A 27,353-nucleotide genomic window follows, 5' to 3' on the forward strand; every position below is an offset into this window, starting at 1 on the left:
GGATATAAATTTTTGTATTTACATGCTAAATAATATGGACATTGTGCAACAAAGAAACCATTAAAGATATTTACCTCAACACTAACAAACTTTGCTTCTTTCCACAAATTTAAATAGAATAACAAAATCCTTCAAAGTTGGCGTGGATGGTGGTGGGAGGACCACACTTTTCTAGTTAATAGGGCATCATAGTTGCTTAATATTGCTTGGAATATAGTTTTTGTGAAGTTATTTTGAAAACAAAATCTCAAGAAACTCTTTAGCTTTTATTAAGGGCAAGTAAGATCCATCATATTTATATTTGATATTTGGTCTTTCATTTGTTGGATTGGAATTGTAAGTGCGATGTTAATCATGGGAGAAATAGTTGCGCCTTTTTATTTTAGCAAATTAGGGGCAAATCCCTCAATGACCTATTACCTCTATGCTCAGGCTCTCGTCACATTTTATCAACAAGTATCTTTAGAATTAAATTTTATGAGGCCTTAGATTTTTATTTTTCGATTTACACCAAAACTATACAAATACATTTGAATAAAGGCCATTGTTTGTTCTTGATTTATTTTTGGTCAAAGTAAATGTTGACTTAGGAAATGGTGACTAACCCCAATTATGAAGAAGAGTGAGGCTAAGTGCGAGCCAAATGACCGTGTTCAAATCAAAACGACCTCTCTTTCCTTATAATTAGTCAAGAGAGAGGAGAGAAATATAATATTTTACAGAGTTAGTGTCATATCCTAACTAAAATACTTCCCCAATCCAAATAAAGACTTTTTCTTAATTAGAATCATTTTTCATTATAAATTTAAAAAAAAGGAGAAAAAAGCATAATCTTTTACGGAGCTAGTGTCACATCCCAATTAGAATACTTCTCAAATCCAATACAAATAAAGTGTTCCATCTCAATTAGAATCCTTTTTCATTATAACTTTTAAGGAGAATAAGGCCTTTCCTCATCAAGAATCCTTTCCCATCTCAAACCCTAATTGAAATTTACCTCAATGCCAACCTAGCTCTGTGTTGTAAAGGACAACCAATTATTGAGAAGCCCATCTATTTGTTTGGGTAGAAAGCATAGCCCAGCCCATTAAGAAAAGCCCAAACCGAGGCCAATTTCGAAATTGATAAATAGGGGTAGTTCTCTACTTGTATCAGGTAACACAACCACCTTAGTAACCGTAAATCCCAAAAGCTCTCCCACTCCCACACTCATCCTTCCTTACGCCCGAAGTCTCCCCGCTCTCACATTGCCACATATTCTCCAATGCTTCCCCCTTTTTTATTGAAAGCATCTTTAGGATTAACTTTTTAACAAATTCACCCTGAACCCTTCTGCCCCACCACCACCACAACCAAAGAAAAGAGGCCGCCAGCGGAGGCGCGTGGCGGGATGCGCGTGGGAGGGATGCGCAGCGAATAGGAATAGAGGGAGGTCGGTGACGAAATAAAGGCTCAAAAAGGCAGAGTGATTGAGCGAACGAAGAGCTCTGCTCGTCGCCACGCGCGTCTCGATTTCGATCTCCTAAAAAACCTACCCCCCATTTGACCGTCCCTTACTGCTCAGTTCCTTGTCACTCTTTCTTTCTCTCTCTCACATTCACCTCTCTCTCTTTCTCTCCCCCCTCGTCTCTGTGTTGTTGCCATGGTTCCCGCCAATCGGCAGAATCCGTTTTGTAGATAAAATCCTAATTTGCGAACTAGCGGTCTTGTTTATCCAGGTGAGCGATTGTGAGGGGGAGTTTTGGGTTGTTGGGGGGTGATTTTGGGCGGAGGGGATTGATGTTTGGATCTGTTTGGGTGCAGGGAAAACCGAGGAAAGTTGGAGGATTTTAGGGTTTGAATATATGTCCCTTAATCAATCAAGGTCGGACAAGAGCGAGACCACGCAGTACAGGAAGACAGGTCGATCCGGCAGCTCCGGCCAGCAGAGGGGTTTCCAAGGCGCTGGGTCCGGGAAGGGCGGGGGCGGCGTCCCAACCGGGCCTCCACCGATCAGTTCGTCGTCTTCGCCCTACTCCTCGAATCGGAGGTAAATTGTGAAATTAGGTTTGATTTTTGGTCATGGGTTTTGATGCTTATTTATTTATTTGGATTGGGGAATTAGGGTTTGAGGGGGTATGAGTGTACGGTTATTGTTTGGAGTTGCTGTTTTTTTCTGGATTGTTCTGGACTGTAGAGTTAGGGTTTGTTATCATATAGGGTTTCATAGTCTTGTATTTGTTTGTCAGTTTCAAGAAGTCTAATAATAATGCACAAGGAGGGCAGTCTAGGGTCACTGGTTCGAGTTTGATTTCTGAGGCCAGCAATGCATCTGCTGTGCCACGCAGTGTACAGAATGGTGCCCATGGCCAACCACCATTACATGGTAAGTGTGATTATTTATCTCTCTTGTTCATTTTTATGGAATCATGTAATGGTGCTTTATTCGTTTTGTTGCCAGAGCAAGGACATTGTCAAATAATAAAACATGAGAATTGGAGTAACAAATTTGTTTCTTTGTCCATGATGCTAATTTGTTTTGGCTTGTTTGATAACTCTGTTTATTTCATCACTATTTTTAGGAGCATCTGATGCACCGGTTACGAGTGGTGCCATCAGGACTACTGATTCATCAACCCAGAAAACCACCCGACCTGATCCGAAGGCCCCAGCTGTTCATTCTGCAGCTGCTGGTTCTGATGCAACTGCGCCCACAACTCCTGCTAAGGGTACATCATTCTTGTACTTTAAGCTGTGAATGTGGTTTTGATTGATATGAATTATGAAAATATTTATACTATTTATTATTTTTTGATTTTTAAACCAATGGGCACAGTTGTCATATTGTAGTTATTTTTATTGTTATGCACCCTAGAGAAACAATTTCGACACTTATTTATTTAATGATGCCACATTAACATTGTTTTCTTGACATAGCAACAGGCGATGGGTCTAGGGGTTTCCCGTTTCAGTTTGGGTCTTTAAGTCCTGGTTTAATGAACGGAATGCAGGTATTTTTGTTGTCTCATATATGTGCAATTCTCCTTCTATTCGTTTATTTTCTTAGAAAATGTTGCACCAATGCTATATGTAGATACCCGCCCGAACTAGCTCAGCTCCACCAAATTTGGATGAGCAGAAGCGCGACCAGGTTTGTAGGTTTTCCTATCCTCTTGTCACAAATGCATGTAGTTGTCTAGTTGGGTTTGAAAAATCAATATGAGGACTCATCAAGATTTAATCATTTCCACAGGTGTGTAAAAGCATGACTGAATTGCTTAAACAGTTGTCAAATTCTTGTTCTTTATCTTGTAGGCACGCCATGATTCTTATAGGGTTGCGCCAGCTGTCCCAATCCCTTCAATTCCTAAGCAGCATTTTCCGAGGAAAGAAACAGGTGCTGCTGACCAATCTAATTCTGGGGAGATGCATCATGTATCAAAGGCCAAAAGGGAGACTCATGTTTCATCTTTGCCTCCTGCAACGCAAACGCAGAAGCCTTCAGTTCATTCCATGTCAGGGATGTCGATGCAAATGCCATATCACCAGCCACAGGTTTCTATGCAATTTGGTGGGCCCAACCCTCAGATGCAGCCTCAGGGCTTGACGGTGCCAATGCAAATGCCACTATCAATAGGAAGTGCACCCCAAGTGCAGCAGCAGATGTTTGTACCCGGTCTCCAACATCACTCTATGCAGGCACAGGGAATCATTTCCCAGGGTCAGGGCATGAACTTCGCAACTCAAATGGGTCCTCAACTGAACCCCCAAATAGGCAACTTGGGAATTGGCATCACTCCACAATATCCTCAACAGCAGGCTGGAAAATTTGGCAGTACTCGTAAACCTATCAAGATTACGGATCCCAATACACATGAAGAGTTGAGGCTTGATAAACGGGCAGAGTCTTACATAGATGGTGGATCATCAGGCATGAGGTCACATACAAATGCACCTCCTCAATCCCAGCCCATCCCTTCTTTTGCTCCAATTAATTATTATTCCAATTCTTACGGCTCTAGTCTCTATTTTCCAGCTCCTAGTTCTGTTCCCTTAACCACTCAGATTACTTCCAGTTCTCAGGCACCAAGGTTTAACTACTCAGTTAGCCAGGGTCCACAAACTGGACCATATATGAACACATCTACACTCAGCTCCGCGCCTACTAATAAAACAGGGACCGCAACACATGAATCACTGAATTTGGAACCTGCTGTCGTGTCTTCTGCTCCATCACCTGTAATTCAGGTGACTGTTAAACCAGCATCTGTTTCTGTTGGAGAGAAGGTTGGTTACTCATCACCATCGATTGGCTCACCTGCTGTTGAAAAGGGTGAATCACCTAGCCTGTTAAGAACAACTGGGGAAGGTGGTCTAAATAATCCTCAAAGAGATTCTGAGACTAGTTGTGAAAGAGTTCCACAGCAGTTAAAGCCTAGTCATGAACCCCCAACTTCCACGTCATTGGCAGTGGCAAGTAAGGAAATGGCTGGGACTGCAGCTGCTGCTGCTACATCTGTGGAAAGTCCAGCATCCAACGCATTGTCCTCGGCTCCACCTGCCCCAACTGCTTCATCTGAGGAATCAACCATGGTTGTCCCCAATGCTGAAACAAGAAGAAAGGAATCTCTTAGTAGGTCTAATTCTATCAAGGATCATCAGAAGAAGCCTGGAAAGAAAGGACATCTTCAACCACAGAATCAGGTATGTTATGATGCACTTGTCAGATGACCCATTTCATCAGATTTTCAATTTGTAGTTCAGCCAATAATGATACGTGGGCATGGGTTTGCATTTTTTTTTTCTCAGGCTCAGGTGAACCTGTCTGTTGCTACATCAACTTTGCCATATCAGCCTTTAGAACATGGTATTTCTTTTAATGGTGGGGTCTCTGAATCTGTAGAAGCTAAAGCAGCAACAATGACAACACCACATGCTTTGTCAAAAGCCAGTGAAAGTGTGTTGGAGTCTAGTGGAGAACAAAAATCAACCATTCATGGTCCCACTCTGGATGCTTCTGAAATAAAGGCTGATAGTGTTAGATCTGACTGGAAATCATGTGAAATATCTAATGCTGGAATGACAGATGATACTGTGGTCACCATTCCTCATTTTAACCAGGATAATTTTTCTCCTCAGGATGAACACCTTGAGGGAACTGCTGGAATGGGAGGACAGGAAGAAATTAATTTGCCTGCGGGGCTGAAAAGAGATGACGGTCGATTTGAGTCATCTTCAGAGTCAGCTTCTTCAAAATTTTTGGGGAGTAGTAGACAAACTGAACAGGACATGGTTTTGAATGAAACTGCCATTGGCAGTGAGGTTGAATCCTCGCAAACTGCACAGAGGGAACTGGAAGAACCTGTGGGATGTCTTGCAAATGATGATAGGCTGGACAATGATCTAGGGGTTTCTGCTTCCACAACTGCTGATTCTATTAGTGCTGAAACTGCCCCATCTAATGTTGTTTCTTCAGCAATTTCTGATGCTAATGGGGCTTCATCTTTGGATGCCTCTTCAAGTAGAAATAATAGCATGGGCAGTAAAGAAGGTGGTGTTATAAAATCTGGCACATCTAATCAAGATTTATCTTCTGTTCTGACTTTATTTCCATTGGAACCTACTTTGAAACATGAAGGGGAAGGGGCAGAGATTGTTAGCAGTGGTGGCGGCCTTGTTTCCATTCCTATATCAAGTCCCAAGGATAAACCCGCTCCAGAACTAAATAGATCAAAGAGCACTTTAACAAGGGGAAAGAAAAAGAGAAAAGAAATACTTCAGAAAGCAGATGCTCTTGGGACAACTTCTGATCTTTATATGGCTTACAAGGGTCCAGAGGAAAAGAAAGAAACTGCTATTTCTTCAGGAAGCACTGAAAGCATGTCTAGTGATAACTTGAAGCAGTTACCTGCTGGTGTAGTTCAAGAAGACATCATAGTGAGTGAGAGAGGTGGACAGAGTAAAGCTGAGCCAGATGATTGGGAAGATGCTGCTGACATTTCTACTCCAAAATTGGAAACTTCAAATGATAGGGAACAGATTCACAGAGGAGAGATGCATTATGATGAAGATGGAAATACCATTCTGGCCAAGAAGTATTCTAGAGATTTCCTCCTGAAATTTTCTGATCAGTGTACAGCTCTTCCTGATGATTTTCTTGTTAAAACTGAAATAGAGGCCTTGATGGTTGTCAGTACTACTCACTTTTCTGATCGTGAATCATACAATAGTCCTGGGAGAATTATAGATAGACTGTCTGGGGGATCCCGATTAGATCGCCGTGGGAGTGGTGCTCTGGATGATGACAAATGGAGTAAGCCAGGCTATTCTTCAGGACGGGATATGCGGTTAGATATTGGTTATGGGGGTAATATAGGGGGACTTCGACCTGGACAAGGAGGCAGCCATGGTGTTTTAAGGAACCCACGAGCACAGGCTCCTGTTCAGTATACTGGAGGGATCCTATCTGGACCTATGCAATCCCTGGGTCCTCAGGGTGGAATGCAACGTAATAGCCCTGGCCCTGATGCTGAGCGGTGGCAGCGTGCTACTGGTTTTCAGAAGGGTTTAATTCCTTCTCCTCAGACTCCATTACAGGCAATGCACAGGGCTGAGAAAAAGTACGAAGTAGGTAAAGTGACAGACGAAGAACAGGCGAAGCAGAGGCAGTTGAAAGCTATCCTAAACAAGCTAACGCCTCAAAACTTTGAAAAACTTTTTGAGCAAGTTAAAGCAGTTAACATTGACAATGCTGTGACTCTCACCGGTGTTATCTCACAAATATTTGATAAAGCTCTAATGGAACCAACCTTCTGTGAAATGTATGCCAACTTCTGTTCTCATCTTTCTGCAGAGCTGCCTGATTTTAGTGAAGATGATGAAAAGATTACCTTTAAGAGATTACTTCTGAACAAGTGCCAGGAGGAGTTTGAGAGGGGTGAAAGAGAGCAAGAAGAAGCTAATAGAGTTGAGGAGGAGGGTGAGATAAAACAATCTGAAGAGGAAAGGGAAGAGAAGAGAGTAAAGGCACGGAGACGAATGTTGGGGAACATTAGATTGATTGGGGAATTGTACAAGAAGAAAATGTTGACTGAGAGAATAATGCATGAATGCATCAATAAGTTGTTGGGTCAGCATCAGACTCCTGAAGAAGAAGATGTTGAAGCTTTGTGCAAATTAATGAGCACAATTGGAGAGATGATTGACCACCCCAAAGCTAAGGCATATATGGATGCATATTTTGACAGGATGGCAGACCTTTCGAACAACATGGAACTTTCTTCTAGGGTGAGATTCATGTTGAAGGATGCGATTGATCTGCGAAAGAATAAATGGCAGCAGAGAAGAAAAATTGAAGGGCCAAAAAAGATTGAGGAAGTGCATAGGGATGCTGCTCAAGAGCGGCAAGCACAATCAAGTAGGCTGGCTCGTGGCCCAGGTATCAATCCTTCGGCAAGAAGGGTGCAACCTATGGATTTTGGTTCAAGAGGGTCAACTATGGTACCTTCCCCGAATGCTCAAATGGGTGGTTATCGTGGGTTGCCAACACATGCTCGTGGGTTTGGCACTCAGGATGTTCGGGTGGATGATAGACATCCTTATGATGGTCGACCTTTGTCAATTCCTTTGTCTCAGAGACCCATGGGTGATGATTCTATTACGCTTGGTCCCCAAGGTGGTCTAGCTAGAGGAATGTCTATCAGAGGACAACCATCAATGTCAACTGCTCCTACGACCGATATTTCTCCCAGCTCTCATGATCCTAGAAGATTGGCGGCTGGTCTGAATGGTTACAGTTCTGTGCCAGAGCGGACAGCTTTTAACTCCCGGGAGGATCTCATTCCACGATACATGTCAGAAAGGTTTGCTTATGACCAATCGGGCACGCAAGAGCGCAATATGCCTTTTGGGAGCAGGGACGTGAGGAATTCAGATCGTAGTATTGATAGATCTCTTGCAGCTTCTCCTCACACACAAGTGCAGGGAACGATTTTGACACAAAGTGTTAGTTCTGAGAAAGTCTGGCCAGAAGAACGCTTGCGCGACATGTCCATAGCAGCAATTAAAGAATTCTACAGGTACTGGTTCTTCTCATACATGGTTTTAATTATTTTATTTTCTCAAAATCGCTAATTATTTGGTATCATCTCGAAATAACTATGTATGACAATGTATAGGTTCACTGATGCTTGCATGGCCATCTCTTTTCCTTGTTCTGCTGAGAATATTTTGATAGTAGCACTATAGATGGCAATTGATAGCTATGCATAATTCTTGATGGAAAACACTTAAGTACCAACTATAAAGAACAGTGCTTATGTTTGGTCAGACTCTCAAGATATGGGCACAAAAGTAAAATAAAGGAGCTAAAGGATGCTTCCCTAGTAATGAGTGGTGGTCCAGCTTCTGTATTTATTTATTAATTTGCATTGTTATTGTTATTGTTATCACAGAATGTTTCTTGCAGTCAAACTAAGTAAATCGACCCATTTCCTGTTGTGGATTCCAGTAAAAAATTGAATCTACAAGGTGCATCATTTTCAATGCATGGCTGGGAACATTAAAAGGAAATAAAATCTGAGAAAGTTATGATTTAGATTTGTAGTGATAATCCTTTTTGCTTTAAAAATTGATGGTGCATTTGTTGCAAGAAAAGATAATCTGGAGTAGTTACTATATATATATATGTGTGTGTGTGTGTGTGTGTGTGTTTATGTCTTTGATAGAAAAAAGAAATATATTGAGAGAGAAAGCATTGCGACTTTGGGGAGGACAAGAAATCCTAGAACAGAAAAAGTTCAAAAAGCAAGAAAACAAAAACAGTAAGAGTAACACAAGCAAATTCAAAGAGCCTCTTTTTTTAATCTTTTTCCATGATACATTGTTGAATGATTCAAATTATCTAACTCTAGTTGTCCCTTTCTTTGCCTTATTCTTACCACAATCCAACCAAACTACTTGTCTTCTAGGTTCAGATAACCACAAGCTTACCTGACCAAGCAATTGTTGAGCCTCAAATTTCTCCCCCTTAATCTCCTTTACAGGAGAGACAGGGGTAGGCAAACTGTCACTTTTGTGGTCTGTCAGCTGTAGTTCTTTACCTGTTGCTAACCATTGCGCTCCCCACCCAACTCAGATCTAGCCCCCCTCCCTCTTTCTTTTTTCTTTTTTTGCCCCCTAACTTAAAAGTAAAGGCTAAAATTAATACCAGTTTTAACCCTAAAATTTATTTGGCTTTTGGAAAATTTTTTTATGCTAATATATATATTTTAAAATTGTATTTAGGAGCAAATTTAAGTCTTAAATTTAAAATTTTGTATATTTAGACGACAATCAGTATAAGTTTGTGTTACACTTTTTTCTCTAATTTTACACATTTAAATTTTGAAGTGAACATTCCGAATACCTATTCCAAATCATCATTTGTGCTCTCATGTAATACTTTGAAGTTGTATTTTTTTTAGGAAAAATATTTTGAAGTTGTTTTTGGAAGTAAATTCTAAGCCTTGAATTTAAATTTGTGGATTTGGATGAAATCAATCTAAGTTTGTGTTGAATTTTTTTTCTAATTTTACGCATTTAAATTTTACTCTACTAAGGAGCGACAAGTACAATGATAAGATTATTAATAAAGTTAGATTATTAATGATATGTTAACAATATATATATTTTTTGTATACACTATTACACTGTACTCATATTTTTGACTCGTATAATATTGGTGAGCTGAAATTATTCACCATTCTGTTTAATGAAACTTTTCTTTTTGTTATTCATTAATGTTAATATAGTAGATAGTTTAGCTAAAAAAATATTTTTAATAACTTTATATATATAAGTGTATATATATATAACGTGCCCCCCTCCCCAGCCACGATTCCTGGCCCTGCCTATCTTTTAACAGAGTTTCTTGACACATCACTGACCAGATCAGAAGAGACTGACGCGTACCCATACTGTCCATGAAAATCATCTCGTAATAATCCACCATCACATGCAAATTCACTATCAAAACCACCGTCATCATTCTCATCATCCCATTTCTTATGTGCGTTTATTTGATCTCCTTCATTAACCTTCTCATCTGCTCCCAAACTCAGCTTTGCCAGGGTCTCCACTATAGAAAACAACCAGCATGATCTTGCTTTTAAATTCTCTTTTAGTCAAAAGATCACAAAGTTGATTCTTTGTGATTCAACGCCCTTCCCCTTCCCCTTCCCCTTCCCCTTCCCCTTTTTTGCATTCCCACATGACAAGCATAAAGTTTAGTATATTCATCTTGAGTAGTTAATAATTAAAACTCATATATTTTTTTAGTGCTTAAAATAAAGGCAAGGCCTCAAACCATGAAATTCTGTCACTGTCAAACTAATTCTCCTCAATATCTTTAAGAACTAACAAAATTTCTCCACATTTTATTTCTGCAGGTGATCCCAGCTATATATTGCTTGTCTTTGATAAGTTAATTTTGAACAGCTGATCAAATTTAAATTACTGGAAGTCTTTAATAACACATGATCAAAAAATTAGTAGAGAATAGGTAGTACACATACTTCATCTATGGTGTGTCCTGTGTTATGTAGTGTTCCCAAGTTCCCTTACTTTATCATTCATTCCTTTAAGGTCTTTGCAAATTGGACCTGAAATTCTCAAATTTTAGTGCCTTTTAAAAATGAAAAGTGTGATTCCATATGAATGGGTTATTTTAAATTAACACAATTGTAAGAGTTATAAGGAAAGTGTCTGGGAGGTTGGATGAATGGTGGGGGAGTTCCCCTGCATGGGGGGCTGGATAACTCCAATTCAAGCTTGTTTATATTCTATCATCTCTATTCTATCCCATATTGCTTTTCCTTGTTTAGGATTCTTGTAAAAATGAGTTATAATGGGAGAGGAATTAATGTTTGCTCTTTTTTTGTGTGTGTGGGGCCTGGGGTTGGGGAGTAGTGAAGGACCTTGTGAGTTGGGATGTGATTTGTGGGTCTAGGAGAGGGAAGGTTCGTCTAGGTGTTTTGTTGTCCAGACACATCTCATTTGTAGGGATAAGGTTATTGTAGTTATTTACAAAGCCTTATTCCATCTGTAGGAGGGCAAGACTTCAAAAGATAGTTGGAGGAAGTGTTACTTATGTGAGCTTCTAGAGATTTTTATTTATTTATTTATTTTCCATAATTTCATCATTTTTTCCTGTGAGTTTTACATTTGGGAATTGGAAGGGGGTTTTGGAAAGGATCATTTGGTTGGGGATGCTTCTTTCAATTGAGCTTCCCCTTAACTTTGCTGCTTGCCTATTCTCCATAATGCTCGTACATTTTTTCCTTGCACTTGGGAGCATGGCTACATTGAAATATCATTTTGTGAGGACTCTAAATGAGGAGTCAAATGATTTGCTTCTTTGGTTGGAATCTAATAATAATTGAAGTGAAGTCTTTCACTGTTTCACATGGATTTCCCTTCTTAAAAAGCTAAAAATTTGCTTCAGATGACAAATAAAACATTATCTCATTATGTGTCTGCTCTACTATTGGAGTGAGGCTTGTTCACCCTTTCTTTCTTTTTCCTTTTTTATTTTTTGTGTCGTTTCTATTCTTGGGGTGTTTAGACCAACTTGTTTGGTATTTTGGGGAGCATTGAGTCAGTCCTCTTTGGAGAGTTTGTCTCTTTTGGTTAAAGGTTTCTAGGAAGAAGGAGAAGAAGGGTCTTTGTAAGTGGATTGTTTTTGCAGTAGTTTGGTTTATTTGGTTGGAGCATAACGCTCTAATTTTTTAGGGCTTTAATGCTTTTTCAGTCAGGGTTGGAGCAGTGTTTCTTTTTTAGATGAAAAGGGAATTTATTAGAAGACAAATGTTCCTTCTGAAGGTTTTTCTGTTTCATTGCACTTCAGTTTGTGCCCCTCTCCCACCCAAAGGCCTGCGTGAGAAAACAGACCGAAAAGCAGAGCAGCAAAAACAAGTCAGAAAAGAAAAACACTACACGCTAACTCTTGGTCCTTGCCCTCCCCTTGAAAATTTTAGAATTATATTCCAACCAAATACTCCACATAATTGCAGAAGTAGCAAATATACAAGATATTTTTGATTTCTGATGATAATCAAACCTCTTGTATCTTTGAAGTGAAAAACCCTTCCAATCTAATGCCAGTCATTAGCATTAATCCTGTCAGGAATAGCAGAACAAATAAAACTGCTGATTTTAAATGGAGTTTCGGCTTCCAAATCAAGGAGTATGAAGGAAAATGAGAGCCATTAGCATCTTGAGGTATATCATAAATGATAAAAAAACTCCTTTGACCCATCTGAAACCCAAATTATACAATGAGCAAAAGAAGATGGAATAAAGGAATGTAACACTTTCAAGAGTTGAGCCAACTCCTCAGCATGGTATAAAATTTTGGTAATTTTTCTGAAATTTTGGATTTCAGGAGGCTTTGAACTGAAATTAAGATTTTTTTTTTTTTTTGGAATTTTGGCTAGAATTTGAGGCATATTGGCTGAAATTTGGGAATTTAAATTGAAAACAGAAGAAAAACCCCAAAATTTTTTATCTTCATGTTGTTTATAAATTATTGACAGTCATTTGTTTTGAATTCTCAAAGTTTCATCCATAATTTTCATGATTTATTATAATTTCCTTTTGTTTGTTTAAACTGAAATTGAATCCATAAATTGAGACCCTCTTAGTCTTTGCTCGGTGCTCCTTGGCTTCTCACTCAAAGTCCTCCTGGGAAAAAAAGTTCCAGGAGACAACAAAGAAAACGAAACACAATACAGGAAAGTTCTATTGTAATCTGATAATCTTCCCAAAATCAAACTCTCTCCTCATGATTCAACTGGGATATAATGGAAGTAAGAACTGTGGAATCATAGAAATGAACTTCCAGGGGCTCCCATTAGTCACATTGATACTGAATCTGTCATCGCACTTGCGCTGGAGTCAAAATTTGCTGCTAATTTCCTTATGCCGTACCGATCCAGGCTCTAAAGTAGAACACCATGACCATTTGCCCACCAAGGCAATGCAATGAGAAACTAGTCTACACAATCCCAAACCACCATCCTGCTTGGCTTACAAACCCTACCCAAATTTACAAATTGGAGGATGTTAGCTTTCAACTGTTTAGGAGTATTTGGGATTTGAGGTCTAGGGAGTGGACAGTTTTTCCTTCTTCTGGGACCTTGAGGGGTCAATTAGTGGCCTGAGACACTAGAGTTTGTTTGTTGAATAACTGTTTACTAGGTTCTTTTTCCCTCTGTCGTATTACATATTAATGGAGTTGGGGAGTGGTGGTTTACTTCTGTATGGCCCTACTATTTCTTCTCATTGGAGTAGCCTTTTTTTTTTTTTGTTCTGAAGAGTTGTCTAGTTTGTTCAATCTTTGTAATCCATAGTGGGTAGGAGGTGATTTTAATGTTGTTCATAATATGAGGGAGAGGTTGAGGGTCTGTAGGATAAATAGTGGGATGCGAAGATTTGATAATTTTATTCGTGATTGTTCCCTCGGAGATGTTCCCTTAAATAATGGCAGTTGTACTTGGGTGGACTTGGGGGATAGAGCTTGCTCTCACATCGTACAAGAGGTGCTGGTCCAACATACATCCAATCATAGTCCTATTTTCCTGGATTCTAATGTCATCCAATGAGGACCTATGCCCTTTAGATTTGAGAATATGTGGTTGGCTCATTTGTATCTTTGGTTAAGAAATTGGGAATGGTGGAAGGAATGCCAGGTTTAGGGCTGGGCTGGTTTTTAGGTTGATGCTTATGGAGTGGAAAGAAGAGGTGTTTGGGAATATTGGGTTCAGAAGGATAACATTTTGAATACTTTAAAGGGTTTAGACAGATTACAGGAGTGCGGTTTATTAGAAGGGGAAGAGAGGATAAGGAGGGATCATTTGTGTAATGAGCTGGAATTGCCTTTGTTTAGAGAAGAAAGAAGTTGGCGTCAGAAATCTAGGGTTTATTGGGCTAAGGATGGGGATTGTAGTACTAGATTGTTCCATAGGGTTGCTAATGGGAGGAGAAGGAAGTGTTCAACTAAAGAACTGGAATCGGATTTGCGTATGATGGTGAGGGATCAGTTGCACATCGAGGAAGGGAGTATGAAAATTTTAAAATCCTCTTATTTTGCAGTTTGTGGGAATGGGTTAATGGTAGAGGGGCGTGATTGTGAACCCACTGGGGGAGAGTCTGCTAATTGGCTTTAGAGGCCGTTTGATATAGAAGAGATAAGAAATGCGGTGATCGAGCTGGGTAGGGATAAAGCTCCAAGTTCGAGTGGTTTTACTTTGTCTTTTTTCCAGTATAGTTGGGATATTTTGAAGTAAGATGTATTGAGTTTTTTTTTGGGGAATTTCATAGAAATGGTGTCGTGTGTAAGGCATTAATTCCTTTTTTATTGCACTCATTCCCAAAAAAGAGAGGTTGAGGAAGGTTAGAGATGTTAGACCGATTAGTTTAGTCACTAGCATTTATAAGATTCTTACTAAAGTCTTGTTGAGGAGACTTAGGGAGGTGTTGGGGGATATTATTTCATTAGCTCAGTCCGCTTTTGTTAAAGTGAGACAAATTTTGGATGCGGTTCTAGTAGCTAATAAAGTGGTAGAGGATCTTAAAAGAAGAGGTAATTAGTGCATTATATTTAAATTAGATTTAGAGAAAGCTTACGAGATGGTTAATAGGGGATTCCTGGATAAGGTGATGGTTAAGAAGGGTTTGGGTTCTTATTGCATAAAGGGATCAAAGGTTGCTTTAGTTCTTCCAATTTGTCTGTGATTATCAATGGTAAGCCTAGGGAGTGATTTGATGTGTCCAGGGGGGTTTAGACAAGGAGATTCGTTATCTCCATTCTTGTTGGTTGCAGATGGTTTGAGTAGGTGGGTATTGTGTGCTCAGGATTATGGTGTGATTGGGAGTCTGGAGGTAGGCAAGGATAAGGTGGAAGTGTATCACTTACAATGTGCTGATGATACTTTTTATTTTTAGAGAATAGTAGTGAGTAATTTAGCAAGGCACTTAATCTGTTAAAACTTATTAAGATTTCAAGACTGAAAATTAATTTGGCTAAAAGTGGTTTGGCTGGTATTAATTTGAGCAATAGGGAGTTGGAGGATTTTAGATCTCTTGCAGGTGCGATTTGTTGTCTTGGTCCATTTCGTGTCTTGGCCTTCCTCTTGGCTGTAATCCTTTTTGTCCACCACTTTTTGGGATTCAATGCTTGAGAGGGTAGGGAAGAGACTAGAAGGGTGGAAAAAGGCTTATATTTCCTTGGGTGGTAGGATTACTTTCATCAGTGCTTGTCTCTCTAATATTCCTAACTACTACCTCTCTTTTTTAAAATTCCTGTGATAGTATTCAGGAGTTTAGGGAAGCTTATAAGAGATTTTTTATGGTCTGGTATTGGGGAGGATGAGGGGTCATCTTGTTATTGGGAGGTGGTCAGGAGACCAAAATCTGAGGGAGGCCTGGGCATTGGTTGTTTGGTTTCTAAAACATTTCTTTAATCGACCAATGGTTATGGAGATTCCCCTTAAAAGTCTGGTTCCTTATGGTATAAAGTAGTAAAAAGAGTTAGTATGGTATTCATAAGAATGGTGGGATACTAAGGGCAGTGGAAATGGTTCTCATGCATGCCCTTGGAAATTTATCTCTTAGCTGTCTGGTTTTTCTTTCCCCTCTCATTTTCTGTTCATGTTGGGGAGAGGGTTTGCTGTTGGGAAGATATTTGGGTGCATGAGACTTCGTTGAAATACCTTGTGCCTTGGTTGTATAGACTTTCATCTGTGCATGATGCTCCTATTTCTGAATTATATTCTTCTGAGAGGGGTCTTGTGTCTTGGGACTTCCATTTCTTTAGGAGTATAAATGAGAGAGATAGAAGAGCTTACTTGCCTGTCGATCGTTCTGAATTCATTCATTCCCAGATCCAGGGGAGATAGTAGGCTTTGGATTGGGGATTATCAGGGTTCATTCTCTTCAAAGTAGTTGTTGTTGCTGTTGTGGTTTTTTTTTCGTTTGTTCATCTGACCACCAAACCTATTATTCCCAGTCCTTTTCATCTCAATAAAAGTGTATAAGGGTGCTGCTCCTTTTAAGATTCTAGCTTTCATATGGACTTTGGCTCTCAACAGGATTGATACAAATTACTTGCTTCAGATTAGGAGGCCCTATAAGGCTCTCAATCCTGACGTCTGCTTGATGCATGACAAGGAAGGTGAGGCTAACTATCATTTATTCCTACATTGTGTGGTGGCAAGGGCGCTATGAAACAATTTGTTTTCATGCAGTAGTGATGATTGGGTGGCTCTAATTAGTTCAGTTTTAGGGCATTGGAAGGAAGAGAAAAACAGAAAAGGTTTTGGTTGTGTTATTTTTGCTATATTGTGGACTCTTTGACTTGAAAGGAACACTATAATAGTCAGAGATCAGAAGATTCCAATGCATTTGATTTGGGAGAAAGCTTCATTTTTGGCTGCATTTTGGACTTATTCCTTTGGAGTTTTCAAGGGTATTTCTCTGTCTGATGTCATAAGGGATTGGAAGGCTGCATTGATGTATATACTCTGTTTCTTTTTTCCTTTTGATTTTGCTGCAAAGGAGGATGGCTTTTCCTCTTTTTCCTGTAATTTTTTTCCCCTTTCTTGCATTAATGAAGTTTTTGTTGTCTAGAAAAAAGAATTTACAAAATGGTCTTTGGTACCCTTCCCCACCCCCATCCAAAAAAAATCTCTCATAAGCTTTTCTCATTTTCTAGCTGCACCACCTTAAAAAAAGAAACAAAAATAAGGAGGAATGGATGACTAGAAGCCTCAATCAAAGTAATATGCCCTCCCAAAGCTTCAAAAAAAAAATTCCCCTGTCCTGCCATCCAATCTCCTAGCTATCCTCTTCAAGTATCCAAATCTTTCTCTAAACTATTACCTGCTAAACCACGCATATGAAGATTTGCTTTTAACCTAAAAGCTTTTTCGAACACTTGCAAAAGAATCAGCTAATTAACAGAGGGACCTAGCTTGTTAGAAAGGAAATAAATACTATCTTCAGCCAACTGTAAAGGAGAAATAATCCCCTCTCCCAAGCTCACTCTAAGGCCCACCCCACCACCCCCTCTCCACACCTGAAATTTGTTTAATTTGTTAAACTTACTACCAAGGTTTTAGTTTATTGATAGTTGTCATAAAAGGCCAAATATATAAAATTTTAATATATTTTACATTGCAAGTAGAATCTTACGATCCACGATCCAATCCTATGATCTGATCTTCAGGACCCTCCAATGATCCTATGTAGGATCTTGATTCTAACAACCTTGCTAAGTTGTCCATTCTGTGTAAACTCCAGGCCTATAAGTACAGGTAATTTAGTTAAAGTTAAGTTGCTATGCTTATGTGTTGCATTCATAGTATTAAAAATAAGTGCATAACAGCCGGTACGGCATAATGGATCGGTGACTTCGAAGACCATTATGGGGTGATAACTCGGAGGTACATTGATTCACAACTGTAACAGCCGTTAAGGTCCATTACGGTATTCTAACGGCCATTACAGAAAGTTATGGGCTGTTACATTGCCAGATTGTCTGTGACTGGATTAGAACAGGTTTTAGTCCTTTTTTTTTTGCATTTCTTCCCTCACCTTTCCCTTTATTGAAGCTTAGAAACTCAATTTTAAGTTGGTTTATTTAGTTGGTGATTTTTTATTAAAAAATCATTTTTTGGGTTTATTTTCCTTGACATTTAATATTGCATTTTTTTCAACAACTACCATTAAAATAAACCTAACTTTTTCTTTCATTAAATTACATAATTTTGTATTCTAAGTTCTTTCAAACTTTTTTTTTCTGTTTTTCTAACACCTAGTTTGGAGACTCAAATACATTCTTATATGCATTTGTGTTCTTGTTTAACCTATGAACATTCTATATTTTATTTTTTGTATTCTCTTATCTTCTTTATCGGCCCTCATCTTTGTCCGTCCTCCCTCCCGCATGATTGCTTCATCTGTTTTTTTCATTGACAATCTATGTGAAGTTGCCTATTTCACAAGTTACTGCCCGGTATACGCTATATTTCAAGCCTAAGGAGCCTATTGAGCATGTACATCTCTCTCTCTCTCACACACACACACTCTCACACTCCCTCTGTCCCCTCCGAAAAAAAGAAGAAGCTATTCTTAGTGTTGAGGGTGCAGTTGAGTTGATTGAGTTGAACTTACAGTGCTAGACTCAATATTTGCTGCTTGAAACTCTTTTCAATCTCTATCAAGATTTGTTCCATAATCAAAGAAAATACTCTGTATGCTCCATATTGATTGGATTCAACTTGACTCTATTTCCAAGAGTTCCCTTCACAACGAAGCATGAGATTGTGATATAAAGTGAAAAGCCAATTTATGTTCATGTGCTTAATTTAGAGGCTGTCTGGTGTCATTTCTGTTTTGTGCTTTTGTTGATGTACAACAAAGAAACAGATTATGACAACGCATTTGTTTTTTCTGTCTTTATTGTCAGTTTTGAGTAAATTTCATAAAAAAATGAAAACTAAGATTTTATAGTTTTCAATTGTTTTGACAACTAGTTGCTGCAGTACTTTAATATCCAAAATTAATTTTTAGGGATTTAATTATCTATATTTTTCATAATTTTATTAAAATTAAAATAAAATGGCCATGTGAATTTAAAAATAATTAAATTAAAATCATCCATAATTTTTTTAAAAATAAAATAGTATAAGTCATTCAAAAAATATTTCTACTATTTTTCAATTGTAATGTAGAATAGGGAAAATGTGTAAAATCCTTTCTCGTGATGACATCGTTCAACGTTTCCCTTTGTCAACTCCCCTCGTCATCTCCTTTTGTCATCAGCTATGGCGGAACTCTTCTCGTGGTTTTGACCTAAACAAGAGATTGCATTCCCACTTGACCTCTCATTTTCTCCCTTTGTCCTTTTCTCCTTTTGCCACAAGCTTTAGTTTGCTCAACTCTTTTCTCCTTCCCCACTACTTTAGCCCTCTGGTCCTTTGTTGCCGAAGGTCTTCTCCAATGGCAATTTGGGCTGTCCTTCCCTCAACTTTTCTGTCACACTTTTTGTGTTCGCAGTCTTCTCCCTAGTTAAAGTCACCTGTTTGCTTTTTTGCTGCAGGCCATAGTCTCGAAGCCTCCTCTCCTTTGGAGGATAGGCTCTGCATATCTCCTTTCCCGGGCTCTCCAACAGTTGTTGACTGCTCACTTCCTTCGGTGAGATGCTGAGAGATGCGAAGTGTATTGTGATAGCTAGAAGGAAATCCTTCGATTCGTCATTATAAGGGGAACCTCTAATTGAATTAGAATCACTAAATACCACAAGGGAAGAAGGATCTCAATTTTGTTGGAGTTGGAGGAGTTCATATCGTTCCTTGAAGTATGGAGGATTCTTGAGTGTTGAGAAAAGTCCTGCCCCAGACAACTTCATGGTTTTTTTCATCAAGGAACTATTATAGAACCCTTACTCTGTAGCTAAACTTGAACAAATTGGGAATTTGTCTAGCCTTATGGAGATCAACAATGATGGTTGGAGAACCTTTGCATTTCTAGAAGGGTATGACCGCCAAGGGCTAGATGAGGAACTTCTCCTTGGAAGCCGAGCTAGGGTGTTGGTTATTTCCTCTTGCTAGGAGGTTGTCCAAGGCCACTACAAGAGTTAAAACATCTGTGGTCATTGAGCAACCCTCACCCAGTCAGCTTCTTTGTGCCCTTGCCCTCATTGTAGCAAGCCTTTGAGTCTAATGCTTTAATGTCCAACTCACAGGGGGTGGAAAAGACAAGGGGGCTCGTGCAGTCCTTTTTCTAGTGTTGTTAAGAAGAATTGCAGTGCTGCATACATTTTCTATGCTCCCATGCAGACTAAAGGCAGGCCTAAAGCTTTTGACTCATTTGAGGATGTCAAGTGTGCGCCTTAACTTGGGCATTAGGGCTATGAACATAAGGTTTTTTTTTTCCCCAGCCTAGCAATCTCACTAGACATCTCAAAGCCGCAGCCCAGCTCGTTTTCTCCTTTCAAGAACCACAGCGGTCCATCTCTAGAGTTGTAGAAAATATGTTCTACTTTGGGAAGGTTGCCCCCTTGTAGAATCATCCCATACAAGAAGCAGCAAGTCAAGAGGATTTGATTGATAGGCCTGATTTTGAAACTTTGAATCCCATACGTTTTCTCAAGAATTGGAGTGTTGCATATGTTTTATTTGGCCCTTGTTTCAGCCCCTAGAACATGTTTTGCCTTTGTGTGCATCAATCCCAACTTGGAGATTTGAAACTTTGAATGGCCTAGACCTAGACAACACCCAATTCAAGAATCAGGTATCCGTTTGGATTTCTTTGAAAGTTGAAATCTGTAAGCAAAACCATAGGTTTGTCCCTCGAAGTGTTTAAAGGCAAAGCCTTGCAATTGTTTGAGGATATTGAAAGTAAGAGAAGAGACGAGGTGGGTAGCAATCTAAAAAAACCATCAGATAGTAACAGAAAGTTGGATATCAATAGGAAATTAAAATGCAAAAACCATCAGGTAGTAATAGAAAGTTGGATATCTATAGGGAATTAAAACGCTTGGAATGCTCGGTGAATATTGGTAAAATGGGAGGATGCTAAAAAATGTCAAAGGGATGTAGTAGTCGGAGCCCTTGTGTTAAATTATGCTAAGGAAAATCATTTCTTGGAATGTGAGTTGACTCGATGACAGATCCAATAGGAGGGTGTAATCAAGTCTTTTCTTAGGGATTGGATGGATGATGTTGTGTGCTCACAGGAAACAAAGGTGGAGAGAGTGGATAAACTCTGAATCAAAGACCTTTGGGGCCAACTTGTGATTGGATACCCCTTGGAGCTGAGGGTAGTGTAGGGAGTATTCTTGTCTTCTGGAAGCCTAGTGTTATGGAATTGTTTAACCATTCCATTAGTTCCTTCTCAGTCTCCTATTTGTTCTAGAATTTCAATGATAATTGTCAATGGATTTTCATAGGGGCTTACAGCCAGGTTAAGGACCCTCCAAATATGTTATCGGGAATGAGATCGTTTAGATTAGAAGTAGGTGGGATGCACCTTGGATCATTCAAGGTGATTTCAATATGGTAGTTTATTCGCATGAAAGAAGTGGGGGCAGCCATGAGACTAGTTGCATGAGAGAGCCACCTTCATTTTCAAGGATCGGCATGTCCCTATTATCAGTAGACTTGGAACTTCATTTTTCATCATGACTTAGTGCCTGCTTCCGAGGCTTATCTCAGATCACATCCCTGTTGCTTCAGATTGTGGTAAAGCATGATGGGTTCGAGGAGTTCGTTTAAAAGTTGGTGTTCCTCTCTTTGTACCATGAGGAAGGCTAGCTTTGTGCTCATATAAAAAATGGAAGGGTTGAGAGAAAAGTTGAAAATATGGAATAGATGCACTTAAAAAAATGTTTGAGGGAAGAGGACGACTATCAAAGAACTTGATGAGCCGGAGATAATATAGGGTCTAGATGATAAAAAGAGGGCCAAAAGCGTCGTGCTCAAGAAGGAATTGCTTGAGGTTATTAGCTTTGAAGAAATATCTTAGACAAAAATCTAGATTTTTATGGGTTAAGGAGGGGGACTGGAACACAATTCTTTCATAGAACAGCAAATGCTCATCTCATACAGAACACCTTATCCAACATTAAAATTGGGGAAACCTCCTTGGCCAGGGAAGGGGATTATAAAAAGGGAATTTGTGACTTCTGTAAATACCTTTTTTAACTCTGTAAGTATGATTTTGAGACCAATAATCTCCTAGTCCCTCCACTGCAGGGTGGCCAGAGAGACTCTTTGATGAAGCAAAAATCCTTAAGCTATTAAAAATTGCATTGGGGACAAAGCGCCCAGGCAAGATGGTTTCTTCTTGGCTTGCTTTCAAGTTAATTGGAGCCTTCTCAATCATGAAATTACAAATGTGAGTCCCATACGTCAGGAAGATTTGTCAGTTGCATCAACGCCACCTTTGTCACTCTTGCTCTGAAGAAATTGGGGTTGTTAACATCAAGGATTGGAGTAGTGTGTAAACTGGACATGGAGAAAGCATTTGATCACGTTAACTAGAATTTCCTTCTTTATCTTCTCAGGAAAATGGGCTGTGGGGTGCTTTGGTGTAATTGGATTGCACAATGCATCAAATCTCCAAGCTTCTCAGTGCTCATAAATGGCTGCCCTTATGATTTCTTTCGATCCTCAAGAGGCTTGAGACAAGGGGATCCCTTTTCCCCTGCTTGTGTTTATTCTGGTGATGGCGGTGCTAATTCTCATGTTGTTGAAGGCTACTGAAGCAAGGATCTTTAGAGGTCTAAAGGGTGGGGGGAAATGGAAGACTTACAGAAGTATACACTTTTTTTTGCAGGTGATGCAATCTTTTTTTTTTTGCAAAGACAATCCCCTTCATATCCTTAATCTTTGATGCATTTCGTTAGGGTTTGAGGCTTGATCCGAGGCTTTCTCAGGCATGAAAGTTAATCTTGTAGAATTTAGCTCATTCCAATTGGAGAGAACTTCAGGGGACCTTCCTTGCTAGTCTTCTAGGTTGTAAGGTGGGATCCTTTCCCACTACTTACTTGGATCTCCCTCTTGGCGCCAAAATTAAACACAAAGGAGTTTAGGACCCCATCATCAAGAAGTTTGAAAGCAGATTGGCAGGTTGTAAAAGAAATTTCTTGTCAAGAGGTGGTAGAATCACCCCTTAAGGAGCACTTCTTCAAGTCAATTTCATGCCCTTTATACCCTTACCAACCTTAGTTGCTAGGAGATTGGAGGGAATACGGAGAACATCTCCTTGGGAGAGCTTAGGGGAAGAGTTTAAATTTCACCTTATTAGACGGGGAGTGCTTAAACAACCCATATGTTTGGGAAGTTTGGTTGAAATCCATTTTTCACTTTTAATAAAGCCTTCCTTGGGAAGTGGTTGTGGAGGTTCATGAAGGAGCAAGACCACTTCTGGTGGGAAATCATATCTTCCAAATATAGGCTTGAGCGTAACGGATGGATAACTCATAATTGTAGGGGACCCCTATGGAGTGGGATTTTGTAAATTTATCAGGAAAGGATGGAGCGGTTTTTCTCGATATGTGAGATTTCAAGTTGAGAATGGCGCCAATGTTTAATTTTGGTATGACGTTTGGTGTGATAACAGTAACCTTATAGCTGCCTTTCCTTCCATCTACAGTTTGGCTTGTGGTAGAGGTGCCCTTATTTGCCATCATCTCCAAATCTCTAATCAGGGAATTTTTTGGAATATTCCTTTTGCTAGAAATGTGGCAGATCAAGAACTTCATGAACTCTGACTTTTACTGCGATCTCTACAATTTCCATTACAAAATATCCCCAATGAACCAAAATAGGCTTTGGACAGAATGGTGTTTTCATTGTTAGATCTTTCTAAGCTCTCTCTGGTGGCAATAAATTGCACTAACTCTCTTTGGATTCATATTTGGAGGACAGTAGCCCCTTCAAAGATTGCATTTTTTGTTTGGGAGTCTGCACATGGAAATGTTCTTACCTTAGACAATCTGCAGAAAAGGGGGCTTACAGTAACAAAGAGATGTTTTCTTTGTATGACTGATGCAGAATCAGTCAACCACATTTTTCTCCAGTGCCTCTTGACAAGAAATTTGTGGTACATGGTTCTGTCCTTGACTGGATATCAGTGGGTTACTGCAAATTCTATGGGAGGGGAGATTTGGGTTTGGAAAGAAAGGCATCAGAGCTACCAAGGAGAGCCTTCAACTATTCAATTCCCACTTCAAATTTGTGAGCAGTGGATTGCAGTTGTTTCCAGCTGGCGTAGTGGGCAAATTGTGAATAATCATAATGTAATTCTTGATGCTTGTGAAACTCTACAGAGGTTCACTTTTTGTACCACGGGGTGGCATCCACTTGATTTCCAGCTAATAAAATTCTCTCTTTACCTACAAAAAATCGTATAATAGAACTGCTCTTGTTGCACTAGGAAGTGAGTTTTGAACTATAATAATTAAGTAAAATATAGAATAATTTCAATTTTTATTACAATATTTTCAATTTGTATTCTTTCATATTTCATTATTTTAATCATATTTTTGAATTGTTATTTGACTCGAGGACAAAAATGAACATTTGTTTAATTAGCTTTTTAGTTTGTTCCAATTTTGGAAATATTAACCAAATAGGTTGCTAGTTTTCGGTTTTTATTTTTGTGTTTTAGTTTTTTGTTTTTAGATTTTTTTTGGTAGTGATATCAAATGGCCCTTTTAGCTTGCAAGCCATTTGGGGTGAGTATTAGCTGAATCAAAGGTAATATTCTCTCTCTCTCTCTCACACACACACACACACACACATTTTCTGGATCATACTTTTAGTTGACCCAATACAGGGTGTTTTCAGGCTGTGTCAAAGCTCCTTTATTATTATTGTTGTTATTACTATTAATATTATTATTATTATTTTAAAAAGTTAGCACCTTATTTCAAGGCGAGCGCTTTTTTGGACCCTGGTGCCTTGGGCAATATTGGGATCTTGGGAACTTATGAGGGCTTCTTTGATTTTTAGCAACACTGGTTTGCTGACGGAGTTTTGGAGAGTTACATTTCTTTTCGATCATCTTGTTGTAGCCAGTGGCAAATATTACATTGTTTACTCCATCAGTTAGCACAGTTCACAAAATATTACTTCTTTGCCTGAATGGGGTTAGCTGAATCAGTGAATCGTCTATTTCTGTTGTAGCATAATTCATTTTCATGGTAGATATTGGAAATCTCATTTAATGTTTGGTTGATATCTGTGAGAGATTCCTTTGTGCTTGCTGTGTACGACAGTAAAACTTCATAAAAAGTGAAAAACTGCAGTAGAAAAAATGCAAGAGATCTCAAAGGAAGCTTTCACCTCTTTTACCATCACCTAAAATCCATAGCTTAGAGAAGTAGAATCTTTTGTACTGTACTTTTGTATTCATTGGATAAATTTTCATGGTCCTTCTGCTGAGTAAGGCATTTGAAACATATTTTCTCTGGTGGAAAGTTGTTGGACTAAATGTTCATTTATTGCAACTGCGCTAATGACTTTTGATTGTTATTTGAACCTCTTCTTTTGTATTGTTTTGTATTTTAGATCAGAAAGGAAAATTAGACAGCTGCTGAACAAAACCCAGTTGTCCTATTCTGGACAAATTCTGTAAACCTGGTTGTCCTATTCTGGACAAATTTTGTAATGACTACATTGTTCTTAAAAGCATATTCCTTTATATTTTAATGCCTATATTGCCCCTTTTAGAAAATGAAACAACCACACCCAAGATTTTTGGTTTAATGTGTTAGTATATTAAAAGAGAGGGAAAGCAAGCAAGCGAGCAAACACAACCAAAGGGAGGACAAAGCTTAGTACTTAATAATTTTGCTAATTTTTTTTTGAAAGGTTTCTTTATTTACTTCTATTCCGGAAATTTTAGATGGAGGAGTTTGAGAATAATTGATGATGTAGTGGTTACGAGGAAGTTGGTATTATCATATTGCTCTTTGGCCAGACTTATTGTCTGCACAAATTTGAATTTTCATAGCCTGTTTTTTTTAGGCCTTCTTTTTCTTCTCCTTTTAACTGTTCAGAAGTCATTGATGGACTCTAGATCCAAGAAGACTGACTTCCAATGAATAAAGGGTTGGTTGATAGGGTTCCTAGGGAATTGGAAGGTAGAGGGTTCTTATTTTACTTAAGGGGGCACGATTATTTTGATTCAGTCCTGTTTTTCATCCACTCTCTCTTATTGTTTTATCCTTTTTCATTACTTAAGTGCGCATATCTTGTTGGTTGGGTGAGATTTGGTGTGCAAGTCTTAGGATGAGAAGGGTTGGGCTTGGGCGATTTGCTGTCTAAAAACATTTCCTTAAGGGGAAAGTGGTTTCAGCAATTTCCTTTAGAAACTACTCCCTATGCAGAAGATGATCCATTGCATAGGCTTCAACAAAATGGGTGAGATGCTGAGGCTGGTTGAGTTGCATGCAAGTCGTTGGAAATTAATTTCTCAATATTTGCTTTTGTTCTTTTCACACAAGTTCTTACTTGTTAGAAGATTCAGTTTTGTGAATATCTTTGGATCGGGGGGAATTCCTTCATTTCTTTCAAGCTTTACCCCTTGTTATTGCTTATTTAGTTTTCATGATGCTTCTACGGTTGATTTCCTTACTCAAGGGAGTCTACTTTCTTGGAACTTCCATTTTATTCGTAACTTGAACCATAGGGAGACCAATGATCTTCTTTTGATGAATATACTTGCTCAGTGTTTGGTACACTGGAATGGAATGAAAAATAATATAGGGAATATGTAAAATTATATTGACCACTTATGCTCCATTCCCGTCCGTTGTGTACCAAACAAATCATTGATTTTTTCATCCTTAGCCATCTAGATTTGTTTTGATCTTTTTTTTTTTTTATGTTTTGTTTCTTTTTTTCTTTTTTACTATAGGACGTAACTCCGCCTGTGATGCACTTAATGTCCTAATTTTTTCACACATAATCAGTCCCAAGCTTGGGTAAAAGAGGAGGGCTGCGTTAGGCAGCTAATAGCCAGCATACAATTTGTCAAATCACTATGATATGAATCCTTACCAAATATTTGCTTGGGCATCCCTTACGAGTGACGCGTTGCACTTGTATCACTTGAGTGCAACGAAAAGTGGGCAAGGGTGGGCAAGGTCGTCGCCTTGAAGTGACGCGCTTGTCGGCACCTGGGTATGGTGTCAAATATGTGAGGGTTTCTGCATCATTTTGGACGTGGGCAAGTAAAGAAGCTAGTTCAGGAAATTTAGATTAGATTAGCAACTTAAAATATAGGGACACTTACAGGTAAAAACATAAAAATTGTGGACACAATGATTTGAAAAAAATTAATATAATTTGCCTTCAAGAAACTAAGTAGGTGGGGGAGAAAGCTAGAGAAATTGATGAATCACGATTTAAACTTTGGTATACTGGAAAAAGAAAAAGCATAAGAATGGAGTAGGAATTATTGTAGACAAAAACTTAAATGATAGCATTGTTGATGTAAGCAGAGTAGGGGATAGAATTATAAAAATCAAGATGGTATTAGGCCAAGAGATAATAAATATCATTAGTGCTTATGCTCCTTAAGTAGGCTTAGTAGAAAATCTTAAGGGACAATTTTGGGAAGATATGGGTAGTATTATACAAGACATAACAGGGACTGAGAAAATATTCATTGGAGGAGATTTGAATGGACACGTTGTAAGAGATAATAAAGGTTATGAGAGGATACATAGAGGATATGGGTATGGAGACAAAAATGAGTGTATAGAGATGATCTTAGACTTCGTTATGTCATTTGATTTTATTACAATGAATACTTGCTTTAAG

General features: G+C 38.8%; 1 protein-coding gene across 2 annotated transcripts in view; it reads left to right on the top strand.

Moving 5' to 3' along the window:
• The first annotated feature begins 1,154 nt into the window (after positions 1 to 1,154).
• LOC131165705 (eukaryotic translation initiation factor 4G) overlaps positions 1,155 to 27,353 on the top strand; it is a 33,321-nt gene continuing 7,122 nt past the window's right edge. Inside the window, exons 1-8 of one of the 2 annotated variants that reach the window (XM_058123711.1) lie at positions 1,155 to 1,718; positions 1,804 to 2,029; positions 2,229 to 2,365; positions 2,562 to 2,708; positions 2,923 to 2,990; positions 3,074 to 3,130; positions 3,295 to 4,683; positions 4,789 to 8,057. In XM_058123711.1, coding sequence (XP_057979694.1) covers positions 1,845 to 2,029; positions 2,229 to 2,365; positions 2,562 to 2,708; positions 2,923 to 2,990; positions 3,074 to 3,130; positions 3,295 to 4,683; positions 4,789 to 8,057 — 5,252 coding nt within the window. In that variant the 5' untranslated portion in view covers positions 1,155 to 1,718; positions 1,804 to 1,844. Of the gene's footprint in view, positions 1,719 to 1,803; positions 2,030 to 2,228; positions 2,366 to 2,561; positions 2,709 to 2,916; positions 2,991 to 3,073; positions 3,131 to 3,294; positions 4,684 to 4,788; positions 8,058 to 27,353 lie in introns of both variants that reach the window. The other variant, XM_058123710.1, reaches the window with a different exon arrangement.

The sequence above is a fragment of the Malania oleifera genome, chromosome 10 (assembly GCF_029873635.1).
Source record: "Malania oleifera isolate guangnan ecotype guangnan chromosome 10, ASM2987363v1, whole genome shotgun sequence".
Lineage (NCBI taxonomy): Eukaryota > Viridiplantae > Streptophyta > Magnoliopsida > Santalales > Ximeniaceae > Malania > Malania oleifera.